The sequence below is a fragment of the Grampus griseus genome (genome assembly GCF_964374135.1).
Source record: "Grampus griseus genome assembly, chromosome: 1".
Taxonomy (NCBI): domain Eukaryota; kingdom Metazoa; phylum Chordata; class Mammalia; order Artiodactyla; family Delphinidae; genus Grampus; species Grampus griseus.
In genome coordinates this window covers 86,680,052-86,707,171 of record NC_139017.1, presented here as the reverse complement: position 1 = coordinate 86,707,171, position 27,120 = coordinate 86,680,052, and the positions used below count along the sequence as shown (strand labels likewise).

The window sequence follows — 27,120 nt, the reverse complement described above, 5'->3', positions numbered from 1 at the left end:
CTTCAAAAACTTAAAAGTACTATAAGGTGGAGTTTTATTTATTTATTTATTTATAAATTTATTTATTTTATTTATTTTTGGCTGTATTGGGTCTTCATTGCTGCGCGCAGGCTTTCTCTAGTTGCCGCAAGCCGGGGCTACTCTTCATTGTGCGTGGGCTTCTCATTGCGGTGGCTTCTGTTGTTGCGGAGCACTGGCTCTAGGCGTGCAGGCTTCAGTAGTTGTGGTGCACGGGCTCAGTAGTTGTGGCTCACGGGCTCTAGAGAGCAGGCTCAGTAGTTGGGGCACACGGGCTTAGTTGCTCTGTGTGGGTAGAGTTTTAGTATCAGAAATAGTATTTCCTGAACAACGTATATAGAAAATTCCTTTTACAGTGGTGGTATGACATTTTCTTAGAGTAAGAACAGCAAGAAATGGTATCTTAATTGTTTTAAATATCTCAGCAAGTAACTGTGAAGAAAGTATTATTGAACTTTTATGTTCAAGTTATGCTCTACTAAATATGTATATTTATAGATAATACTTTATATACTTTATAAACATTTCAACTAATATTTTAGTATTGAGGAATTATAAGTGGCACATACTTAGGCATTACCTTCTTTGGTCAGGGTTGGTGAATATTGGAAGACCTAAAAAAGTTCATTATCTTTAACAACTACATTATTATTGCATTGTAGCAGATGTGTTTTGTGGCTTTAATTTGTTTGTTTTGGTTCTTAGGTATTTTGCATCCTCATTTTCATTTCAATCTAGATATTAAAAGTTTATGCCAATTTGAGTTAGAACAAATTTATTATAAGATAACTGCTTACAATTAAATTAGCTTCGTAATCTTGTGACACTGCTAAGCAGCCAGGGTTGTCTGAAGGGGAAAGTGTAGGGTTTTTTGTCAGTTTGAGTTTGAGTTATGACTCCTCTACTTACTGGGTGTTTAATTACTTTGACCTTAAGTTTATTCATTTGTAAAATAGTCATCATAGTATTTTCTTCCAAAGTTTGTGAATATTAAATTAAGATTAAATATAAAATGTGTCTGCCTCAGTGACTAGTATGTATTAGATGTTGAAATAAAGTTCTTCACCAGCCTACTTCTCCAGACACATGCTAAGCCTCTTTGTTTCCTCTTTGTCCCATGGGATATCTTGAGGGGGAAGGAGATAGAAAATCAGTGTACTCTTGCTTTTCTTGAAACCCTGTATCTGTCCGAGATAGTATTTGTAGATTATGGTTACTTAGAAATGTGTTAACATCTTATAATATTGTTCAAGGGCAGGAGTAAATGAATAGGAACATTTAAAGTTAATTGTTAATATAGTGAATACATTAGTTATGAAGTCTTTAGCTTCCTGTAGTCTAGGGAGTCAGTCTTTCTTGATCCATACCGCCCAGGTTTAGAGGGGCTGTTAGCATGGAGTAGGATGAAGAACTGCCCTGTTGTGTAAGAGTCATAAAGCCTATGTAAATCAGAATTCAACTTGGAGTTCTTTAGTTGGTTCTACTTTTACTGTTTTGTGGGTTATTTTATTTTATTTTTTTTTGGCCGCGCGGCTTGCAGGATCTCAGTTCCCCAACCAGGGATTGAACCCCGCCCATGGCAGTGAAAGCCCTGAATGCTAAGCACTAGGCCACCAGGGAACTCCCTGTAGTTGGTTCTGCTTAAAATGTATAGTTTGCTTTCATAGGAGGAAAGAATCTAGTTGCCCTAGGTAGTTAACGTCTTTTGAGAACAGTTATTGCTCAAGAGGGAAGGGGGGACGGATAGAGTGGTTCCTAGTAAATCATTGATTTTCTTAATCTTGTGCTTTGATGTAGAAAGAAGAAGAAAGGAAATTATCAGCTACTGTGTATGAAGGGTATTTTGCTTGGTACAAGTATGTTTTCATTTAATCCTCATAGTATAGCTGTGAGGTAGCTTGGTGGAATCCTCATTTTACAGAGGAGGAAATTGGGACTCAGAGAGGCTAACTTTCACGAGGTTACATAGTAACAGGTAGCAGAGCTTGGATTTATTATTATTTTTGCTGTTTGTGTGAGGCGGTACTGTTTCTGCTCTATTCATATTGTCTTACATCTGAAATGTAAAAAGAATGTTAGACATTTACATTTAAGTGTAAAACCTATACATTTTAAATAGGACCGACTGCAGTTTTTAAGATAACCCAGATTTGAACCCAGATTAATTTGGTTCCAGAATTGGTGCTGGCCCTTGGGAAATAGATCCATCTTGTTGATCTTGCAGACTGATGGAAAAGATTGACATGTCAGCTCATATATAGTGCTCTGTTAAAAGTTAGATGGGGAAAGGGTAAGCTGCGACAAAGCGAGAGAGAGGCATGGACATATATACACTACCAAACGTAAAAGAGATAGCTAGTGGGAAGCAGCCGCATAGCACAGGGAGATCAGCTTGGTGCTTTGTGACAGCCTGGAGGGGTGGGATAGGGAGGGTGGGAGGGAGAGAGACGCAAGAGGGAAGAGATGTGGGAACATATGTATATGTATAACTGATTCACTTTGTTATAGAGCAGAAACTAACACACCATTGTAAAGCAATTATACTCCAATAAAGATAAAAAAGAAAAAGTTAGGGCTTCCCTGGTGGCGCAGTGGTTGAGAATCTGCCTGCTAATGCAGGAGACACGGGTTCGAGCCCTGGTCTGGGAGGATCCCACAGGCCGTGGAGCAACTAGTCCCGTGAGCCACAACTACTGAGCCTGCGCGTCTGGAGCTTGTGCTCCACACCAAGAGAGGCCTTGATAGTGAGAGGCCCGCACACCGCTATGAAGAGTGGCCCCCGCTTGCCACAGCTAGAGAAAGCCCACGCACAGAAATGAAGACCCAATGCAGCCAAAAATTAATTAATTAATTAAAAAAAAAGTTAGATGAGATTACAGAGGAGAGAATGACAATGCTGGGGGAGGTTTTCCAGAGGCTTTTGGTGAGTCAGATTGTGAAGGATAAGTGAGACCGTGCCTGGTGGAGAATGGCAAGCCATTGGAATTGTAACTGGTGGCACAGCTTGTACAAAGGCACACGTAGAGAGTGAGAGGGTGTGGCATTTTGGAGCTAAAACCAGGCTTTCAGTTTAGGATTTTTCTCTATAGGGAATTAGTAGATATTTCAAAGCAGAGAGGAATGGAAAGATGGAATAATAATAGTAATAATAGTCTTGAGGACCATTCTGAAGGAGATTCTAGAGGAGGTTGGTATTGCAGAGAACTCTAGGGTGGTCTTTTTTTCCTTTTAAAATCACCTAGATAATGAAGAGCTCTCTATCCACATGTAGTTGCTTAGTCTAAGTGACATTAATTAGTTAACATAATTATTCCATATTTAAGAAACATCTTTTGGTTTATCTCCCGTTAAGAGCCACCTATTCAACTTTCATATAAAACTTGTTCTGAAGATATGTCTAGATATTTAGCTTGAACATTCCAGATCATTAGATATAGTGAAAAAGTAACATTGTTTGGATGAGTAGGAATACTATTCAAATGATCTTGCAATAAAGGTTTGTTGTTTGTGAGGTTTTTTCTTTTTTTAGCAGTTCTTATTTATTTTTTTATTACATAGCAATACATGTTTATTATAGAAAATTTAAGAAACAAAATAATGAAAGAAAACAAAGATTACCTCTAGTTAAGAAGCAAAGATAAACTATTTGGGGGGTGTTTACTCTTCCAGTCACTAAACAATGTTTCAATGTTCATTCACATTCCAGAGTTCAATGACTCTGTTTAATACTGCTCTATATGAAGGAAAATGGTTTTCTGTCTTTACATATTTTTGCGACTGAATTACCATGGCACAGCTGAGAGTTTGGTTAATTTATTATTACAGTACATTCTGATTTTCATTTAATATCTAAAGTAACTGCTTCAACTGATTAAAATTTTAGCCTATTTGATTAAATACTAACGGAGTTTAATTTAAGTTGCTATTACTCTTTTCTTACCACCAGTTAGACATTCTTCAGAGTGCTAAAGCAAAAAGGAACCTTAAAAAATTATGTGGTTCACCTTCTTAGTTTACAAATGCGGGTACTTTTCTTCCATGCTTTTGTTTCCAGTGACTTTTAGTTTAGACTTTGTTTTGTTAAGCTCTCACTTGATTGCAGTCCTCTCTCTTTCTGGTCAGACTGTTTTTCCATCTCTCAGCCAACGGTACAAAGAAAAGGGAAACTGAAGAGAGGAGATAGCATATGCCCGAGAGGCAGAAGGAGCCGGTGTATGTCTGGGTATAATCATATAACCAGCCTATACGGAAGGAAGGATTTCTGTTAGTGATGCAAACCTTTCCATTAGTAGTTCCCAGCCATGAACCGTTCCTTGAAGGAAGGAGCCTCCTGTACTTACTAGTCTGTATTGTGACCCATTAGAAAGTTAGTCAAGCTGCTTACCTGTCTTATTTTCTATTGATGAAGTTAAATCAATTCCATCTGAGTTAGGGGTTTAAACGTTGGGTTAAAAGTAATCGTGAACCCAGAGCCCATCTCCAGTCTTGTAATGGAAGTTGGAGAAAATTAGGAACACGTACCATTTCATTTTACAATGAATTTTATTAGAAGACCACTATTCTTATGAAGAAAAGTATTGTGAATTACTATTTTCCAAAGAAAAAAGTGAGAACTGATTATTATCTTTTTTTCCTTCACTGAACAGACATTTGAATTCTTACTGTGTTCCCAGCAACGTGCTGGGTGTTGAGGATATGATAATGAGCCAAAACAGACATGGTCCCTGCCCTCATAGACCATATAGTTTAGTGGGGATTTGGTATTAACCGCATAAATTACACCTGAGATAAAGGCTGTGAGGGGATGGATGGTTCAGGAGGTTATGAGAACAAATGAAAAGGAACTGACTTACTTGGCCAAGTGGGTTAAACAATGACGATAATTCCCCCTGAAATCTCAAAGTGCTCTTTTAAAAGCAAGAATTGGGAGGGTCCTCAAAATCATTTGGCTAATGGCACATACTAGAACTTCTTAGGTGAAACGCTTTTTTTAAAAAAAAGTGTGAGTTTGTGGTGGTAAAGAATATTTGTGCAAGGCACCAATGTTTATACGTTATTGCAAAAGTCAACCCTGTGAAAAAGGCAAATAATGTCTCAATATTATTATGAAAATAGTTTTGACCTCAGGCTCCCTAAAAAGGGCTCAGGACCTCTCGGGGAGTCACAGTCTTTTCTAGATTATTGTATGCATATTATGTTTGTAGATGCAAACTTACAATATGACTTTTATAAGTTTTTATATTTAAAATCTTGAAAAACCTTAAGTCAAGGATGTTATTCTGATCATTTATTCAAAAAATTTTGGTACTCTATGCCAGCACAGTTCTGGTTACTAGGGATAAACCCATGGACAAAAATGGATGAAAATATCTGTCTGCATGGAGCTTACATTGTACCTTTTGATTTTCACTTATGTCTTGGAACATGATTTCTCACTGGATGTGTAGAGTATACCCTTTTTTTTTTTTTTTTTGTCTGATTGTGTGTCTCTATCTCCTCTCCTTTTTATTCTCTCACTTGGCTGTGATAGAGACTTTCAATTTTTGTTTGTTTGCTTCATTAGCTTTTTGTTTCCTTTTCTTAATGTAATGAATGAATGGAATGTTTTATTTAAATTCAGCTAACTTTAACTTGCTTTTACTGTTTGATCAGTGACCTCAATTAAATGTTTCTTGGAGTTAAGCAAAATAGTGAAACCGACTGGGACAAGTCTTTGTATTATGTTGATTGACCTTTAGATATCTAAGAAACGGTTGACCAATCTGTCAGTTTTTCTAGAAATTTCTATGAAGGAGGAACTGTGGAAAGCAGCAGCACCCCCTCTTATCCTTTGTCATTCTTGCCTTCGTCCCTTAGTATAGCAATTTACCAGTTTATATATAACCTGTGAATTGTAAGACAGGGGTATTTGAAGTAACACTCTAGGAAAAGACTACAAATTCTTGGAGAGGGAGGTAGATAGTGCTGCTGAAAGGTCAGGAGGGTAAAGCTAAAAATAGTGAAACTGAGTTGTTTTATAAATCCTGGAGGGACTAAAACAGTTTAAGAGAAAACTGCTTATAAGCCTTTCATTTCACATACATTTAAAGTCAGAATGTTGTTTCTGAAATGTGAAAGATTAAGATATATTTAGTGTATTTTCTTACCAGGGCAGGGAATTACTTAGCATGCTTTAGAACTGTTTCCATGTATTTCCATGCAAAGTTTTTATTTATTTATTTATGTATGCATGTATGTATGTATGTATGTATGTATGTATGTATGTCGTGTCGCACAGCTTGCAGAATCTTAGTTCCCCAACCAGGGATTGTACCTGGGCCCCTGGCAGTGAGAGCGCTGAGTCCTAACCACTGGACTGCCAGGGAATAACCAATGCAAAGTTTAATGAAATAATTTGTTTTAAATCTGTTTCTCCCATTCATGCTTGATTATTGAGAGATTAGTATATTTTAAAATTCTGTCTCTAAGATCTAATTGCCATTCCATACGATAATAATGTGCAGTTGAGTATTTAGTTTTAAGATGTTATTTATAATAGCAAATATGAGGTGAAATGTAAGATGCAGGACTATAGTGTACTATTATTAATTAATTGTCCTATGAAAATATTAGCTTCATAATCAAGCTTAAATTTAAGTGGCTACTAGGTAAGTTAAATTCATAGCTTTGCTGCTTTAACCAAACATCTCTGTTTGGTTGGAATAATTAGCCTTTCCCCACCATTGAAAGTAAAATAAGACTGTATAGGGAATTGGCTGGCAGTCCTGTCGTTAGGACTCCTCACTTCCACTGCACGGAACGCGGGTTCGATCCCTGGTCAGGGAGCTAAGATCCTACACGCCACGTGGTGCAGCCAAAAAAAAAAAAAGAAGACTGTATATTTGATCTGATTTTATTAGGTCTTTGTACTTTTTTTATAATAGCACGAAATAGATGTATACAAATGCACTTTCAACCCTAAACAGTTTCAGGGTTATTGTTGGTAGTTCAGAAACCACTGCATTCTAATCATTTTCAAATGGAAGTACACGCATAAGTTGACATTCAAAAGACTGGGTTTCTTTGTGGTCATAGCAAAAGCATTGTGAGTGGCAGAGAATACTAGCCACAGTCCAGGAAAGCGTGCAATGGATCTGAGCCTCCATTCCATGCTAAGGAATACTGTATGTAGCCAGCATTCTGAGGAGTACGCTGCCTACTGGTGCAGACTTCCTAAGCTGAAGTCCCCTCTAAGCATTTCCTTGGTGTCTCCAGACTACCTGCATCAGATTCACTTAAGATGCATGTTAATTGTGCAAATTCATTGGCTTCCTAAGCGTACTTCCTCCTAGGTGGCACCCAGTTGATTCTTACATACAATAAAGTTGTTGTCCAAATTACTTCTTTATAGCTGTAACCCTTGTTCTGGGTAGGAATATCTAATAATGTTTCCTGTGATAATTTAAAACAACTAAGAAGATAGGCCTCAGCTTCCTTAAACAGTTTTGCAAACCAGTTTTCTTACAGTCAACAAAAAAGGGATTGGAATAATCTTTTAAGTTTGATGTTTAATATAGAATCTAAATTCATTTTTTTAAATGTCAACATTTTAAAAACGATACTCTATATCATTTTATGGGTTAAGCCATACACGTTTAAAAATGAGTTTAACATCTTGTCTAAAAAGTATTCATATCTGATATCTCAGAAGTTGATTTTTAGCTGATTTATGAATCCTTTTCAATAGGATTACTACTGTAAGTTTATTATTGGTCATCTTGTTAAGATTTGAAATACCCCTAGAAGGCCGTTAATTCCAAAGTTCCTTGATGGTAGTTCAAATTAGTTGTTGAGGATTCTGTAAGTGACTGGCCGGTGTTGAACCAGAGCTTCTAGCTGTTCGGCTGTAGAATAGTGGCAGACTTCCAAGGTGTGCAGAGACAATGAACTTCTCACATTCTTGGGGTCACTAGAGCTGCCCACTGGCTGTTAGCAGCCTTGTCATTTTACTTAGGGTGTGCTGTACAAATATTTCCTGTATGTACCATGAAGGGAAAAATCTTGGGAAACATGGTTTAGCAAATATAAACCTCAGTGCCTTTTAAGACAGGAGCTCTCTAAAGGCCTCATGATAGAAATTTGCCATAAGATTTACTGGTAGTGCTATAAGTATTGGCTCTGTGTTGTAAGTTTTATTAAGAGGATTGTGGTCTGTGTTAGGATTTTGAAACTTGATTCCTTGGCCTTGCAAGGAAAGGACTACCTCCCCCTTCTCCTTTTTAAACCACAATAGAGAGCTATTTGGAATTTATTTTTGATGCTTTTGTAGGGATTCATTAATCCTAGGAATGCTGTATCAAAGTAAAATTCTGTAGGTTTTGTTGCTTATGGGGAAAATAACCACTGGATAAAGAAATGATTTACATTGTTTCCTTTTGCCTCTTCAGGGTATAATATATTTCTCAGGATTTAAAGGACAGAGAACTTTGTTCTGCCTTCTTGTCCCCCGTATCCCCAATCTCCAAAATGGATTTATAGCAGACCAAAAGGTTGAGTTGCTTGTGTGTTTGTTTTCCAAATAAAATTTCAGGCCGTAGAGAAATTCTCAACTGATAGGCCAAGATGACTGATAAAACTCTAGAGGGCATGGTTGATAAAAGGTGGAGTGAGGACTGGGTGGAATATCTGTTTAACATTGTATCTGAAATGAGGATGTAATAGAGATAGGAAATGACCTGTCATTTCATGAGGAGATGAACTTGTCTGTGTTCATGGGACAGAGAGACAAGCTTAGATGGATGAATTTCCATTTTAGCCATTGTCTTTTCTTGTAAAAACGCAGATGAAGAGTTAATGCAGGACTTCCCTGGTGGCGCAGTGGTTAAGAATCCGCCTGCCAATGCAGGGGACACGGGTTCGAGCCCTGGTCCTGGAAGATCCCTCATGCCGCGGAGCAACTAAGCCCATGCGCCGCAACTACTGTGCCCGCATGCCACAACTACTGAAGCCCGCGTGCCCAGAGCCCATGCTCCGCAATAAGAGAATGAGAAACCCACGCACTGCAACTAAGAGTAGCCCCTGCTTGCTGCAACTAGAGAAAGCCCATGTGCAGCAATGAAGACCCCACTCAGCCAAAAATAAATAAAACTACATAAATAAATTTATAAAAAAGAAAAAAACTCGGAAAAAGTTAATGCAAAATTACCAGTTTTGCCCCATGGTGTTTCTGATGAATTGTGAGGTTGAATAATAATAGCAAGAGGGCTTCCCTGGTGGCGCAGTGGTTGAGAGTCTGCCTGCCGATGCAGGGGACGTGGGTTCATGCCCCGGTCTGGGAAGATCCTACATGCCGCAGAGCGGCTGGGCCCGTGAGCCATGGCCGCTGAGCCTGCGCGTCCAGAGCCTGTGCTCCGCAACGGGAGAGGCCACAACAGTGAGAGGCCCGCGTACCGGAAAAAAAAAAAAAAATAATAATAATAATAATAACAAGAGAGAGATGTACTTCTTCTTTAGGAACTAGTTACCTTTAGCTTATTCTGGAGTACAATCAACTTATAATTATTTGGCATTAGAAACAACTCTCCTTGAATTTATTGAAAAAAATTATTTTTGTGAAATATCTGCTTGATTGAGTGAAGCTTTACTATATTTTAAGGTCATTTTTATTATACCAAAGCTTAGGGTGCCTTCATTTAAAGATAAGAAAATGGAGACATGGGTTACAGTGGCTCAACCGAATTTTCAATTAATGAAGTGGAAGAAGAATGCAGGTTCTAACAATTCTCAGTTTTAGACATTTTAGACTAAGTCCTAATGTTAAGCAGTGTATGTGGCTGACAGAGTGAATGCTATACCATGATCCAATAAGGTATGAAAGAACATTGAACAAATAATTTTGTCTTCTCTTTGTCCATGTGGCAGCTAGTAGAGTTCTGTGCTAATAAGTTGCTTAATAATTATTGAATGAATACTGAGTTACAATCAAATAATTATTTGTGAACCAAACAAAAACAAAATAAATGAACAAACCAAACCAAACAGACATGTAGATACAGAGAATAGGGTAGTTGTTATCAGAGGGGAAGGGGCAGGAGGGAGGGCTAAATGGATAAGGGAAATCACCTGTATGGATGGAAAATAAATTTTTGGTGGTGAAAACAAAAACAAAATTATTTATGGCATTTTAAGGGAGTTTTCAGAGATTTGTGATTTAAATTTTTTATATTAAAATAAATATTAGCATAATATATGCACTCATCAGTTGGGAAAGGGGGGTGTATGTGGAAGAGAGAGGAACTACATTCGGTGGTTTTGTTTTATAGGCAGCTGATATGGGCTGTTGGTGGTTTTATTTTTATTTGTTTATTTATTTGTTTGTTTGTTTGCGGTACGTGGGCCTCTCACTGTTGTGGCCCCTCCCGTTGCGGAGCACAGGCTCCAGACGCGCAGGCTCAGCGGCCGTGGCTCACGGGCCCAGCCACTCCGTGGCATGTGGGATCTTCCCGGACCGGGGCACGAACCCGTGTCCGCTGCATCGGCAGGCGGACTCTCAACCACTGTGCCACCAGGGAAGCCCAAGTGGTTTTATTTTTAAATGAAACTGAACAGCCCTTAGCATTTTGAGCTCATATGTCAAATACCTCAGGTACAGGACTAGGAATTTAACATAAGTAACTTATAGCTGTCTTGTACATGGGAGAATACGACTGTATACTTGTTTTTTTTGCCAAAGGCACTATTTTTGTATTTAGATTGCTTTCTGCAGGTGTACTTTTGTTAACAGGGGTCTGTTAGAAATGTATATTAAGTTTTAAAAATATTAATACTTTTTATTTTTCCACAACCTTCCAAGGCTTCCATCTTGGTGTCAGTGTATAGTTCTGGATGCCATCTACCAGCAAAAAACAGCATTTGGGTTTGGATGAACAGTGACATTTGGTCTACCCTTGGGTCTACTGACCACCTAGGTCAGGAAACTAGAAAAACCCTGAAACTGGTCCAGTCTGAAGCAGGCCATATTATTAACTAAAATTGAATTTGTTGCTGAGTATTGGCAGGAATAGGGAGAGCTGTGGGGTGGAGCGGGCAGGGTGGTCACTTGTGGGGAGTGGTGGGGGATAATTTTTAAACTATTATTTATTTCAATGCCTGTCAATTTTAACCAAGATCTGATGGAGAATTTTGTTGCCACTGTATTTCTTATCATAATCACCATTACAAAAGATGTATAAATAATTTTCTTGCCCATATGCTCTATTTACGTTTTTTTAAAGAAAAAAGTAACTTTAAAAAATCTCGGTTATATGATTCCTTGGGTTTCCTGTGCTTTATATTCCCCTTTCCTTGAATTTTTAAAATATGCTGTATAGAACTAACTTGTTTTTCTTCTTTATTTCCATACAGGAAGGAGAAAATTATTATTCATGTACCATTTTTAACTAGTCTTTTGACTGAGGATTATTGTGAAACATTTTACTGTTTGCTAGATTCCTTATTTTAAATGCCTGTAATCTTTTATAGGAATTTCACCTTTTGTAATTTGGTAATAACAAGTCTAGGTAAGTAAAAAATGAGGATCTCATACAGTTCGGAAGATCTAAGTTTGGTTTAGAATTTAATATTTTATAACCAGTAAGCCTTTTGATTTAGTTAAAGCTAAAGACAGTAACGTAACTTGCCTGTACCAGTTGAGGGTTGAGTGGATCTGTAGCTCAGTATTTCTGATGTTCTTTAGTAGTTGCTGCTGGAGTCAGAAGTTAGGAACAAATCTAATGGCCTTTGTAAAACCCTCTTGTCACTTCACAGAGCAAGGACCTACAGCAAGGGCTCTCCCGAAGTCTCCCTTCAGCAAGAAGCCTAGCACTACATTGTAGTCAATGAGAAACCGTGGTACAGAGCAGGAAACTTAACTGAATTATATATTATTATCATAATCTTGTTTAAGATACTCTGAGCAACTCCCAGACTAAAAACCTGTACTTAAGCTTTCAGCAATAGCCTTATCACTTCCTTTGACTTTTTTGTAGAACTTAAAAAATTTATGATTGCCTAAATAACATTTTCAGAGTTAGCAGGTAAAAATTCTACCATGAGCTCTGTCTTTATCCTCACATACAGTGCTAGGGTATCATGGATATTGGGTAATAAAAGGCTTGTAACTTTTTTTTTTTTGACTCACTAATAGTAAGAAATGTGTTTTACATCACATATGTTTTCTGTTACATAGGTGTGTGTGCGTGTGAAATAAGTTTCACAATAAAGTGATGCACTCTGATTTCTAATCTGCTCGTGGTCCTTTTTTATTAAAAAAAAAAAATTTTAAAGATCATGACCAACAAATTGGTTTCAAGACCCACACATACATCTATAGCTTTTTCCTTTTAAGTAATACTCCTCACAAAACTTGCTTTGTCTTCTCATACATTGAACTCTTTAAATATTTTTAAATGTATACAAAAACATGTATCTCTAAACATGTTGTAGTTTTGTTATTTGCCTTCGTCATTTGAATAAGATATTCTGTGCCCTGGTATTTGTTACTTCCCTACACTTTTGGCCTAATAGGCTTGAAAAGTTCCAAGGCATCATTAGGACAGCCAGTGAAGAAGGGTCAAAATTGAAAAAAAATCATCAGCAAACTATATTTGAACTCTGTATTTCACTGACCTGGATACTAGCCATAGAGTAGCTCTGCTAGCCACCTCTGGTGCTTGGTCTTTTACCACTCCCTGTATAACAATTCTGGGCTATAAAATTCTAGCCTGTTTTCCAGTTACGAAGTATTGGCTGAGTTAGAGCTCATGGGAAGAGGTGTGTTCATAAATGCAAATAAGGACTTAGTTGTGTATTTGTGTAATTTTTTCCTTTAGATAGGTATACCTAAATTGAAACTCAGATAGTGGTACATTGTTTTACCTTCAGTAATAATTTCTTTTATTAAGTTTCTATACTTTTGATATGTGCCTTTAAGTCTTAAGTTCATAGAGGTGTAAATCTAATGTCATTATAAAACTTAGTTTAAAAAAATGATAGTGGGACAAGATCAGACCCTTTTTCTGTCTTCAGGACTGAGGGAAGCAGAAGTAAGTTTTAGGCTGAATTCCTTTTTGTGGATGATTGGAAATGCTGTACTAATTTGTAATTCAACTATATTGAGAACCTATAGTGTAAGATACTAAAGCTTAAGTCTGTTTCCTAAAGAAATTTGTGTGAGTAGGCAGTCTTTTAATAGTCTTAGATTAAATGTTCAGCAAGCACAAAATGTCCCAATAGGTAAAAAGTGAATGTAAAACAATGCTTCAGTCTTAAAGTTGACTTAAAAACAGAACTCCCCCAAGTTTTACTCTACTTGTATTTAATGTTCTCCAGTGGCCCCACATATCCTCTCCACAGATTCTGGCCTTAATCCAAGACAGCTTTTGTTTGTTTTTGTTTTTAACCATCATAGGTCTTTGGGCATCTGATAAAACTCTGGATTGTCTCCCCAGAGAAGTAGATATACACACAATCCCTGCTCTAAGACTCCCAAGAGAATGTAAGAATCTGCCTAGTGCACATCTGTTGAATTAACCCTGAGATTCTCCTGGATTAGTGATGGAGTTGTGAGCGTTGGTATAGGAACAGCAGAGATAATCATCAGTTTCTTTTAACCTGATAACGTCATTACGTGTTACCATTAATCATGGATCAGCATTTTGTTTCATTGCTTTTCAAGTTTACTCAGAATGTGGGTAAGCTGTTACCTGCTAAAGGTGGTCCAGAAAGGACAGCCATCCCAGCAAAGAAACTGGCAAGCCCCAAGAACCTGTGTACCATAGAATTCCCAGACAGATCAACCTGCAGGGATTAGAATCCAATGTTAGCCATATTGAGGGTGAAATTCTGTGGAGACCTTTGCCTACAGAGGGGCAAATACTGTGTATGTCATCTGAAACTGAACAGTTGACTTCTGAGGTGATTTGGATGGCATTTTACCCTGACATTATGAAAGAGCTGAGGCAGATAAGGAATAGTAATTTCAGTAGGCAGACAGTGTTTTCATTTTATTAGTAAGGAACGTTGGTTTTTGTTTCTTTTTAAAAATCTTTTAATTGGTTCAGGGATACTTTTTTCCCCTGAACCTCACTGCTCTTCTCTGTTAGGAAATGGTATTTACAGTTGGAGCTGACAGTGGTATTATTGAATCCACCTATGGCTGAATACCAACCATTGGTTTATAAGAAATCAGATATCACAGGAGTTGATTTCAGCTTTAGAAAGTTTGATTTTTGCTTAAGCCTCATATAAGATCCTGCAGCACTTATGCTAATATTGATATCAGGTCAGAAGATTCCGGGGGATTCTGTTGCAGCACACTGGGTACCTAGTTCTAAGAACCCATGGGGTTCCAAGAAAAACCCAGAAGTATTTGTATAACTCAGTTCCGTTCAGGTCTAGGACTTTATGTCAATTTGGGGTAAAGATGGAGAGGAGTTAAAAACACAATGTCCTTATTAAAGTATACAGAACTTCTCTCTACAAAAGAGAAGCCAGTGCTGGTCAGGAAGCCCTTTTTTCTTTTAAGGAACTCTTCCAAGATGTGTCTTAGAACCAAAGAAATGTCTGGACCTGAAGGAAAGAAGTGAACAGAAGTCTAACCTGGGAGACTGATAAGCAAAATGGAATCCTTCTGATCCCTATTTTGCTCTTCTTTCCTGTCCCACGTCCCACGGGGGGATAGTCCTCTCACCCCCCCCGGCCCCACCCCCCCAAGGTGAGATGAATAGCTGGATAAGATATAGCTACAAGGTTTCTGAGTATGTTTTTAATTATAAAATTAATACAAAATATGTTTTCTCTTTTGAGGAGGTGATTGTTAACACTTTTACTAAATGGTGTAAGAACATTAATGAGTACGTCTACTCACCAGTACAGGAAGTATCAATGCCAGGTAACCACCGGAGAAAATGGCAAAGAAGATGGTATAGGTCATAAGTAGTGGAAATGTGGTGGCAAAAGGAGCAAGCAGGTTAGTGATGCCGCAGAGGATGAGGTAAGACTTGTGGTAATGATACTTCTTGATCCAGTTTTGATCAGCAACCCATCCGGAGATAATCTGACTGACTGTCTCAATGATACCTGGAACAATATTGAAAAGGTCTTATGAAATCCTAATTCCATTTTCCTAGCCCCTTTGAAAACTGTAAATGCATAAGGCATCTTTTCCTAAGTAATATGACTTCATCCTGAGGCTGGGACATAAGAGAAAAAAAAACGGTTCCATTTGTCTATCAATAGATTCTGTCATTTACTTACCTATTCCAGACACATCAATAAAATACCAGAAAGACTCCTTCAGAGTTGGGTAGAGGACTCACCAGGTATTTTTTCTCACTGTGTTTGGGAAACTCATACCACCAAACTGGGAATACCAGGTTATAGAGAACGCTGGGCTCAGTAGGCCTCCCTTGAAGTGGTGAGGAAGTGAGATTTCTTGAAGATTAGTAAACCCACAGGTTAGTGTCCTGGGGAAGTCATATGGTGGACGACTGGAGTATAAATAATAAAGTCTTATGGTGAAGAAAAAAAACAGATGTTGAGACTTATAATTGTATGAGGTTTTGGTAATTAAGTCCTTCTCCAAAGGCTATTATGTTTAACTTGAAAATATGTAGAAAGTCTGGAAATGGGACATCATCTCTTGAACACTGGAACTATGGTGTAACTTGAATAAAATTTAAGAATAACATTTTTCACTTAGTTTTATGATAACAGAACATTCTTATCCTTTATCCTATTATATGTTAATATAGCAGTTAAATACTGAAAGAGATTTTCACCAAGAGGAGCATGAGCTGCAGTTGTTTTATACTTAAAATTCTCCTGTGGTTCAAACATAAATTGCTCCACAAAAAGGAATTAAAAATTCATACTGCCATCTCTATATTTTTACAGTTATTTCTAGGATACATATTGAAACTTTATTATGTTCTTTGGTCCTGCTGTAAAGCCCTAATCTGATCTAAATTGATACTACCAGACACTTTAGTGGAAAAAAAGTCAGTTTAGCTATGTATCTTTTTCTTGTGTACACAAGTTTTATTTGACTGAAGCAGTTGGAAATGGGGTGCAGTCAGTTTTGCAAGGGCTTGGTAAATAGGCTTTTCCAGAAATTAGCAAGAGAAAAGTTAATGTTGAGCTACTGAGAATTTCCAGATAGAGCAAACCAGTTCCATTTCATTCATTTTCATTTTTTTAGACTCCCTATTTTGTCAGTTGAAAGAATCCATATCTTCTAGATCAAGCATTCTGTTTCCATACATTTTTATAAGTACTCAACTAAAATGATTTTTTTTTTCATTCTAAATGGCAGCCTACCTATTAATGACTAGCCTTAGTATGCTTATTTATCTTATCCTCTTACTTTGAGTTAAAGGGGGGAAAATTCTTAGCTACGAATACTACTAGAACATTATTGAATGCTTACAGTAGTTCATGTACTATTCTGAACTCTACATGCATTACTTGCTTAATCCTAATAACCTTCTGAGAGTAGATGCTATTATTCATATATTACAAGGAAATTGAGACACAGAGAAGGCAAGTATCTTGCCCAAGGTCACACTGTCATACACTGCAAAAACTTGAACCTGGAAAGTCTAGCTCCAGAACCAATCCTTTCAACCACTGCACTGTACAGCCTACCTAGGATTGTTTTTGCTTGCTAAAATGGCTGTTGTCACTGAGAACCAGCTTTCTAAAGTTCGGTATCCAACAAATACTTAGATACTGACATATGAAAATAAGACTTGCTTTGGGGTCCGCTGTCTGGTAGGGAAGAGCCTGTGTGCAAGATGCAGTGACAGGTTGGAGGGAAAGTCCTGCTGCTCCCACCAGCCTCAAAAAACTTGCTTTTCTGGCCTTCCCACAACTCTTTTTTTTAAAAAAAATATTACTCTTAAGCTTTTTAAAAATTAAATTTAATAAATTTTTGTGAAATTTAGTTCATTTCTCCTTTTGAGGGTGAGGTTGAAGTAGACTTTCTTACCAGCTACAGAAACGAGGTAGGAGGCGTCCATGATATTAATCCCCAGTGTTTTGGCTCTGGCTACCAGGTGAAAGGTAGGGATGAAATATGCCAACTGACTGAGGAGAAAAGACCACGTAAATATGTAGAAAAAAGGATTCTTAAGAAGAGAAAAATCAAAGAGTTTTTGTTTGCAGCTCCACAAAATAGTCTTATTCCCATAACTTTCGTCATTAGTTTTTTGGAAGAGTCTGTTCCTGTTAGGTTCATTGTTGAACTCTTCATTTTGATTTTGTGAGACTGTTAAACTTATACCAGGTTGTCCATCCTGCATAGTATTGTCCCTGATGGCAGACTCTTGTATCTCATTGCGGCATGATGTTTCTGTCCCACATGCTGCCTCTGGACCACTTGCAGAAAAACTGCTACTTTTATCTTTAATATTGGAATTGCTCTCGCTTTTGATATGGGTGGGTCTCAAGAGCATACTAGAAGGCACCAAATGCAATGTGATTGCTCCAAATAATATAAGGGCACCTAAACAGGAGAGAGAAATTGAGAAGTTAAGCTAAAAATTACCTCTCTCATTTCACAATACTCTGTATGCTTAGGCTCAGAAGAGGCCCCACCACTAAATATTCAGTCATAGTGCAGTAATTCCTGAAAACACTGCTTTGTCCTTGTATTTAGCTGAAAGCATTTAAATCCATTGACTTAACTGTTAGCCGTACACACTGCTGTATCCTTGTGAAAACGGAGTCCTTGCAGATAGAAAAGGGGAAAGCTGTGCCACTAGGGGGCATGGAAGGAGAGTTATTTGTGCTAAAGGAAAAAAATGGTTTGGGGTGGGGGGAAGTCATTTCAAATGTTAGAAAATTACAGTGTGTTTTAAATATCCTGAAGGGAGGGTGTAGATTTAGGTACAGAAAATACAGAATTAGGTAACGGGAATCATTTGGAAACTGCCTTAGAAGAGGAGATAGCCTGTCATCCCGTGATGTTTTAAATGTCCTAGAAAGAAGACATGCCAGTGTTGCCTTTGAAGCTGAGTAGTTGCTTGACTTCAGCATGTCCTGACCAAAGCTGTGACTTGGGTGTGTTGCTTCTAGAGATAGAATTAACTGTAGGTTCTGCTATCCTGTCTTACGGATTTGTCAGCTGGTCTTGTTCACCATGAGACTACTGGTGGTTTTTTTAATCAGGAAAGGAAAAGTTCAACAAAACTGCTCTGTAGATAGGAATAGGCTTATATATTCACATATATGTACATATACATAGATTTTTTTCCCCAATACTTTGAGGTTATTTTAATCCAAATGTTTTATCTCAGGTATGAAGAAAATTGTGGAGTGAATGGTTTTTATTCGTGAAAATTTATAGTTGACAGTATATAAAAGATTAAGTATTAAGGAACATAATCCTCTTTTCACTCAGTTTTTTTCCGTCTATTTTAGTGAATCTGATGGAGGAGACTTTTTTAAATGCAGATTTTTTTCTTAAAGAGAAAATTTGAAGAGAATGCTTTGAGTAGAGGATCCTTGTTTCCGCAGGAATACCGCTTTCCCTGCAAAGGTGTGTTTCCCCAGCCGCATAGATTGCCCTCCATCCCCTCAGACTTGAACTCTATGGTGAACTCTGAGTTGCCTGCATGGCGGGCAAAGCCTGCAAGTAGTTCAGAGTCTCTTTTGCCATATATTCTCCAAGGAAGAATACTTTACTTTAGAATCATGCTCACTTCCTCTGTAGTCATCATAGAGAGGGCTCAACATTAAATCTTACAGAGTTGATGGTTCAGAAACTTAGAATGACTCACCTGTCCAGTCATATAGATCTATCAGGACTTTTGTAAAAGGCGCTAACAGAAATGTCAGTCCCATCCCTGAACGGGCAATAGCTGTAGAAAGAGCTAATCGTTTTTTGAAGTATTTGGTAGTGACCACAGCAGCGACTTGGTACAAGAAAGCAGAACCCAAACCTAAAAGAAAAACATAATAGCTTGGAATCACTTTCACATTAAGTGGCTTGGTACTGGACAAGATATTCTCCTGGACCTGAGATAATATAAGTAGGTCTTTTGAACTCATGGAGAGTAAAAGGGAAGGTTCCTGGTTCCATTTTTTTTTTTAAGTCTTAACTTTTACAATGGACTCACCAGGTAAAAATCCCATAGTCACACAAAGAAAGGGAATGCTTGTAGCCCAGCTGCTGATCAGATATCCACCAGTAACAAGGAAAGCCCCAAGAATGGAGGCAGTTTTCTCTCCAATTATGTCACAAGTAACAGCAACTAGGGGACCTTGGGAAAAGAAACAAATGCTAGTTAAATGTGCTCTGGCATCCCTTGTCTTCTGGTGTGCAGTTTAAATGGGCAACTGAAGGGAAATAAGAGGACTCTACATTTGTGTATCCTTCAAAAAGGTGTCTGTATTGAGTTCCTTAATATTCCCAGCCCCACACTATTTTGCTTTTAGGAAGAAGTTTTGTTGATTTTTGTTTGTTTTAAAGAAAAAATTGTAAATAAGCAGGTTTGGAAAGGAAGCTTGCTGAAAATGCATTATGAAACCTCTGCAAAAAAAGGTTGCCTCTAGTGACCTATGACTAGAACAAAGTTCAATTATTTATCTACACCATGTTCTAGCTCCAACTAGAACTAAAGGAAGAGGAATTGGTTCTGTCTTTTAGAGCTTTATGGTCAGAGCTTTATGGTCGACATTCCAGTTGAGAGACTGGCTCACTGGACCTATATTAAGACACTGTTGAAAGAAACAAGGCATGAAAATTGAATCATGGAATTAAATAGTTGGATTCTTCACCTTTCTTTGTTTAAGCACTAATTTGTCTAGTTTTTCCAAGTCAAGCGGAGGCTAAACACTGCAAGTCCTTTTCTCAGCTTTACATGTTGATAAATGAACCTGAGTTTTAGCAAAGCTTCAGTCTTGATTGACTGACAGGTGAGTCTTCTTGGAATTGCCCTTTGGTGGTCCTTTTCCTTGGACAGCAAGCTTATTGATGGCTTTATACCTGCAGAAAAACGAAGCGATGACATGATGGATCCAATCCAACCAGTTTGCTCTGAGGTGCCTTCAAACTCTTCTTGAAAAACCACAAAGAAAATTGCAAAAGTCTTGGTCATCCCCATCACGAATACATTTACCTAAATCAAAGCAGACCAAAGAGTCCAAGTCAGGTGGTGAGTAAGCCATTACAGGGGAGGTTGGAACTGCTGGAGGCTCTGATTCTCTGTGTAACCTGTATTTTACCAGTTTGTTTGCCAGTTCCTCTTTGTAACATTTTAAATTTTAGGGGCGGGTTGTCCACTTAGAGTGTCTAATCACTTTACATGAAGGCATCTCATTTAATTCTCATTACAAAGGCATGGAATAGGTGTGTCAATATTGTATTAGAAATTCAGAAAATTGAGATTTAGCTTAAAAGTTGCTCAAGTTGGGGATGCTGGAGCTAAGACTTGAACCCAGATAGACTGACTCCAGACCAACCACTATACCATCCTGTTACAGTAGCATCTGTTAAAAACAGCTAATTCCAGTTACCTTTGTGAGAGATGTGTGTTGATCCAAAAGAATTGTTCTGTCAGTCCTTAGGTTAGCTTTGCTTTAACTCTGCTTTTGAGCTGAGTACCCTCCCTCACCTGGTATATAAATACGGCAACCATAATAATTTATCACCCAGCTGAAGCTCTTTGAGAGTGAAAAGTAGTGCTATTAATTGATGCCTGGACAGCAAGGGTAATGAGGATGTATGGTCACCTTACGGTTGGGTCATGTGCCCCCACCCTTTTTTTCTGTCCCATCTAACCCTTTTGCCCGCACCACCCTCATTCCTTCCACTAGGCGGAGCGCCTCTTTTGAGGTTTTCTTTCAGTGGAGTACCAGCATTTGTTTCTTGGAATTCTGATTAGAAGGGGGGCAGTGAGGAGCAAGGGTCTGAGGGGAACTAGAAGGGAGGCCTAGCCAGGCTCTGCAGTCAGTCAAAGCCCAGGAGCCACATGTACTCACTCTTGTCTCCAGGGGCTTCTTAGTGGCCCCTTTCCTTTCCTTTTTTTCAGTGGCCTTGGTGTTTCAAGGCCACTTTCTCTGCTGTCAAGCTGGCTATGCATTGTGGAAGGACCACAGATCCTGGGTTCCTTTTCACTGATTCTTACTCTGTTCACCTGGTGAATATTTCCCCCTGTGGTTCTGCAGTCATCTCATTTTATACCTGCCCCATAGACAACCATTCAGTCTCAAGGTTTTAATTACCACCCTTGAACTCATGGTGTAGTTGTGAATACTGTGTTCCATCTGCAGTCAGCCTGCCACGGCCAGAATCCTGGCTCTGCTTCCTATTAGGGGTGTGACCTTGGGCAAACTACGGAAGTTAAGCTTCCTCTTTTATAAAGTAGAGGAAAAGTAAATGTCACCTAGCTCATAGTACTGTGAAGACTGAGAAAATTCTGGTAAAGTAATACTTAGCACTTAATACTCAAACTATTAACTATGTTTTTGTTATCTTGTGTAACCATTCTGCTCTCCCAAGAGCTCGAGACTCATATTAATGTCTACCATATCTTTCTAACTCAGGTTAACTTATCCAAAACTAAACTCATCTTTCTCTTATCCCATGCCTACTCTTCCTTTTCATTTCTCTTGATTAGTACCATCCACCCACTCACCCAAATCAGAGACCTACCTCCACTTAGGAACCTCCTTCCCTCAGCCTCTACCTACTGAATAAAATAACCAAGGCCTTCCCCTCCAACCTCTCTGCTAGACTCTTACTTCAGACAAGTATTATTTCTTGTTTGGAATAAGGGACTAGGAATCAGTGGTGGTGCTCCAAGGTTGCAAAAGATGGGGTGGTGAGGAGGAAGTCCCTTAATGTACTTTTTCCCATTCTGATTTGATAGAAGCTACAAGACTTTCCTTATTTAGAGTGAACAATGCTATGGACACCAGGGCTATATATTCAAAAATGGAAAAAGCATTTTATCAAGCACTTTGTAATCATAACGTGCCTTAAACGCACCCCTATCAGGAAATGAGGCTAGAGAATATACATGAACCTTAAATGACCCAGACTTGTTTCTTTCAGTTTAAAATACAGGGCGGTGATTGCCTCCTCTCATGAGCAGGGAATGTGACAATGAGGCATCATTCTGTAAAATTACCCTTCCTCTTTTTCTGTGGACATGGGTTCTGTGCGGGCATCTACACGATGCTGGCCTCTATGTTCTTAGCCATCTGAGTTTGGCTAGCTACTGGTCCCCCCAATTTAGTACCTTTCCTCTCTGGTCTTTCCCTGGTGTCTGGGCATAGCAGCTGTAAGTGGATATGACTTGTCTCTAATAACTGGGTCTGTGCCTACCACTGTGTATATCAAGAAGGCCAAGGACATAGCCTTTTTAGCCACCCTGCCTCCCTCCCTTAACTTGTAACCTTCCAACTTTGTTTCTGTTTTGACTCAGAGCTATTAAAAATCTTTTCCCCAAGGTCCAGATATTCCCTTAGTTAACTAAGCAGACTAGATAAATCTATATTATACTATTTCATCTCGTGTTTTGGACCAAGGTTGATGGGTTTCAGTCCTGTTCCAGAGTCCACATCAGACACTGTACATGGGCTTACCCCGTCATCCATCCATCCATCCTCCCATCTGTCAACAGGTATATATTGAGTGCCTACTGTGTTCCAGGCTATTTACTAGGGCTTACAGTGGTGAGCAAACAGACTTGGCCCCTGTGCTCATGGAACATTCAGTCCTGGGACACAGGCTGAATACAGAAAACAATCATGCAAATATGTAGTTATAAAGTATGGTAAGTTAGAATATGAGTCATTTTTTTAAAAAAAGTAGAGAGCTCCTGAAGAACATGTTGTTATTGGGTTTTTCACTCATCTTTTCAGGAGCTCATCTATTATAGAAAAGTAGACTTGTAACTTATGCAGACACAAAAGCATCGTCATCTTAAGTACCCACATTACCACTGTGGGTGATTGGCCTGAGTTAACTGTTAACATTTTGAGGACCCAAAATGTTTTTTTTGTGTGTGTGCTTTTATAAGTAGCATCACACCCAAAAAAGTGGGACATTGTTTATTAATCTGGTTGTTAGACAGCTTTTCTTACCAGCAACTAAATTGATCAAATAACTTCCTATCCTCAGAGGATAATACAGGAAAAGGAGTTATTGGGGAGAAAGGTGGGAGAATTAGAGATCCTCACCAACAATGCCAGGTCTGCAAAGCCTGTGATGTGGGGAGGTGACCCAGTCACAGGAAGGCTCTCAGACCTAGGGTGTCCTTAGTTTCCTTTTTAGTAACACTTCTGGGAGGAAAAAAAAGATTCCACATTCTTTGGTAATGAAGCTAATGTTTAACAAATAGTCCTGTGGTTCGGAGTTTTGTATTATGTATATCCTGGCTGAGGACTTCTTGCCCTCCTTTCCCCTTCTCTGTCATAAGGGAGGAGGTGTGGTATTTCCACATTGTGGGCTTCAGGGTAGTTAGTAGTCACCAGGACCTGCACTCCCTTCCCTGGGAGCTTCTTACTGTAGGGCTGGGCTGGGGAGGAGGATCAGGAGGGAAGGGTGTCTTTGTGAATACATCTCAAAGTTAACTTACTTGGGAACACTTAAGAGGAATTGGGGAGCTGGTGCCATTCTCAGGGTGGTTTGGGATATAGCTGTGATGGGATTCACCAGTCCCATCAGAATAAGCATGCTGAGTCACATCACCACTGCCTCACATAACGACCCCAAGAGCTTCTGGGAGGAGGAAGGAAAGAAGTTAATTAAAAAACAGAGTGCGGAGTCCAGCTGCTTATGGATGAAGGAGAAAAATCAGGCTCCAGTTTCAGAATCCACATCATTCTCTCCCTTTCCAGACATGTCAGAAATATACATTGGGCCTAACTCTAGCATAAGTTATGGTTGGCGGGGATGGGTTGGGAAGTGGACAGCAGGCAGAACAGAAGAAAAGTCCCTGCCCCCTAGGAGAGACAGAGGATGCTTCCAGCAGGGTTACGTCTATGCTGGGCTGAGCTGGGGAACCCCCTCCCCACCCACCCCTGCAAAAGCACTTTTTAGTGGTTTCCAGTGCTACTTCTGGGATGGTTAAATGTACGATTGTCCCCAAATCCTAATTGCCATGCAGCGAGGGCAGAGCTGCTGATGGTAACTGGAGCACTCTGTAGGTTTAAGGAGGGGTGGGAGACAGGATGGAATGCTTCTGCTTTCACTCAAGGAGGACATTTTCAACTTTCTCTTGGGTTCATTGGCAGTTCCTGGCCTTGCTCTAACCCCCTTTCCATTCAAATGTCAAGGATTTCATAAGTGATCTTAGTCTGCTCTGAGCCTTTCTCAGGGAGCCTTCTTTCAGGCAGTAGCGAAGGGGAAAGTAAATTCTTACCAGGAAGAAATGAAACACAACCATCCATCCCCAACCTCCATCCAGGGTTTTCGTGTAGGGTCGGACCTTCCCCTCCCTCTTCAGCATGATGCTTCGTTTGTTTTAAATGCAGAAGATTCCTGTGACGAATCCAAGACAGAGTTGACTCAGTCGACAAAATGATCTTAACTTTTATTTCCTCTGTGGCATAAAACCACTTGTACTGTAATTTTTTTTCAGCCCACCTCTGAAACTAGATGATTTCTCCTCATTTCTAAAGTTTACAGACTCTCTGGAGTTTATAGACTCTCTGATCTCAACCTCAAAAATACAAGCAGGGCTTTGTACCATTTGGGGGATGTTTGTGGAGGTCTGCTGCCTGGCTTCCCCTGGAAGTCCACAGGGAGCTGACAGTTCTCTTGGAGTATGTCCTTAGTTACATATAAAGTCTGCCCCACTAGACTGTCCCCTTATCCTCGTTTATTCCATAATCATGATCCAGGCAGAACCATGGGAGAAATGAGAAAAAGATAACAAAAGGCTGTGATGTGAGGGACATCAAAGCCACAACATAAATCTCTCTTCCACCAGTTTGAATGGCCTCTGAAAGATGACCACTCAGTTCACTTCAGGCAGGAATAGCAAAGGAGTTGATCGCAAAGCCTGACCTCACTGATTGTGGAGTGGCCATTCCTTGCACTATTCTCCCCCCAGGTCTGCAAACCAAATCCTAGGGCAAACTGTGCACCATCCTCTGGGTAAGCTCTTGACTTTAGAGAGATAAAAAAGGGATGGGGAACTTCAGGTTTGGAAATTCCCTTTCACAGCACTTGCTAAAATGAAAATATTCTAATGGACTAAATAGACATGACAACAACATGTTCCTCGAATGGATCCCAGGCCAGAAAAAAGTTGGAAAGGACTTTAGGAGCTGCGTTGGGGAAATTGGAATGAGGACTGTGTAGCAGACCAGGTTAGATCTCTTAGGGGTGATGGTGGTCTCGTGGTTCTGCCGAAGAATGTGCTTGTTCTTAGGAGGCGTGTGCTAAGAAGCTCAGGAGTGAAGTGTCATAGAGTCTGCTACCTTCTCACAAGTGGTTCAGTAAAATAAATATATAGAGAGAGGAAAAGCAAAGAGAAAATGTAGATACTCTGAGAGAGAGGGCGGCATTCTTTATTTGCCACCGGCAGGTAGGCAGGCAGGCTCTTTCTTCCTGGGAAGGAGAATCTGCCGGCATGGCGTGTGGTATGGCCGTCTGTCTGGTGAGCAGGCCGCGTAGGGAGAGATGCCGGTTGTTCAAAACACTATAGAGGACCAACCCCAACACACAGTCCCATTTTCATCCTACCTTTGATGTGGTGTGTAGCAAGGGAATCCTCCACAGACTTGAGACAATCTGGGAAGAAAAAGAAACTATACAATTTTCCAGAATGTTGCTCTTTTTCTAAGGCGTTTCATTCTTCTGCCCTGTGAAAACAAGCAAGCATTGTGAGAGCCCAGGGTTAGAGCCAATTTAGGCACTCCTGCCAGTGGACTTTACTTCCTGAGGGGAGGAGGAAAGACTGTAATTTGACATCATCCTAGGCCCTCCCTCCACCCAAAAGCAAGCATCAGAGTAAACCAAGTAGAAAATCCTTTGGGTAACTGTTGCTGATTAAACCTGGAGGCCGTCGCACTAAGGTGGCTCTAATGCCAAGTTGGCCTATGTTAGCAAACCAAAATCAAAACAGGGTTATGAAATGGAAACCTAAGGATGACCAGTCACAAACAGCCAGTCAGGAATTAAGCTGTGGCCCATTAATGACTTCCTTGCTTCGCTTCTGCCCTCTCTATAAAAGCCTCTCCCTGAGCTCCCGTTGGTGGAGCGCTCCTAACATCTTCCAGTTTGACACTGCCCGGTTTGAATCCATTTTTGTTCAAACAAACTCTTAAAATTTTTAATATTCCTCAGTTTGTCTTTTAACAGTTCTGGTGTCAGAAGAGGGAACAAAGGAAGGAGACCCCGAGCAGCCAGAGATAGGTATCTGCTGAGCCCCTTGGCTTGCTGGTTTCTAGCTGCCTCTGGAGGTGTGGGTAAGTCCCTCTCCCACCCCAGCTCCACAAGCTTTTGCAGTATGAACTGTCAGACTTTAGTTGAGCCTTTCTTCTTCCAGACTGGGTCCAGAAACTGGCTGGAGTCAGCCTGGGTCCGGGGTCAGACTGGGTTGGACTTAAACTGGGCTGGTCCTGTGTGAGGTCTCAGGTGAATGAAATTTTGTTTTAAGGGTGAACAAGTAGGCTATCCTTACCAAAGACAACCTTGTACTACAGTAGCCACAGTTTATCCACTTATGAGGTGCCCTAGAGAAGAAGGGACCCCAGCCAACCCTTACAATAAGGGTAGAGGGAAAATTATTCTTCCTCCTCTACAGTTTCTGGTGACCAGGATGACACCTGCTGGGACACTCCACTTGCTTTAGAGCCTGCTGATGGGATCCCGGGAAAGCTGGCAGAAGCCCATAAAGGGTGAGAATTCTTACCAAAGGCAGTTCTCCTGGACCTCCACCTGTGGTGCCTGGTTGAGAGAGCAAGGTACAATTTCACAGTGTTCCTTCCATTCTAGATTCAGATTGGCAGGAGAAAAGTGTTTGTAAGAATTAGATCTTTGGGGGCTTCCCTGGTGGCATAGTGGTTAAGAATCCGCCTGCCAATGCAGGGGACATGGGTTCGATCCCTGGTCCAGGAAGATCCCAC

At 39.7% G+C, this 27,120-nt stretch overlaps 1 protein-coding gene across 3 annotated transcripts; it reads right to left on the bottom strand.

The window, feature by feature from the left end:
* SLC16A4 (solute carrier family 16 member 4) lies at nt 1-25,864 on the bottom strand. Of its 3 annotated transcripts, XR_014296475.1 has the most exons (10): nt 25,736-25,864; nt 24,408-24,526; nt 20,024-20,156; nt 19,155-19,298; nt 18,816-18,977; nt 17,024-17,539; nt 14,903-15,114; nt 13,740-13,833; nt 4,023-4,259; nt 1-303 (listed from the first exon to the last, which is right to left on the bottom strand). XR_014296475.1 is itself a non-coding variant. In XM_082650411.1 (9 exons), the coding sequence occupies exons 2-9, from the start codon at nt 24,492-24,494 to the stop codon at nt 260-262; spliced, it is 1,392 nt and encodes a 463-aa protein (XP_082506537.1). In that variant the 5' UTR covers nt 24,495-24,526; nt 25,736-25,864; the 3' UTR covers nt 1-259. The 3 variants fall into 3 exon arrangements, 2 of the variants coding, with proteins under 2 accessions (XP_082506537.1, XP_082506536.1); XM_082650411.1 differs by lacking the exon at nt 4,023-4,259; XM_082650410.1 differs by lacking the exon at nt 1-303 and having other exon boundaries at nt 3,642-4,259.
* Between the last annotated feature and the right edge of the window lie 1,256 nt (nt 25,865-27,120).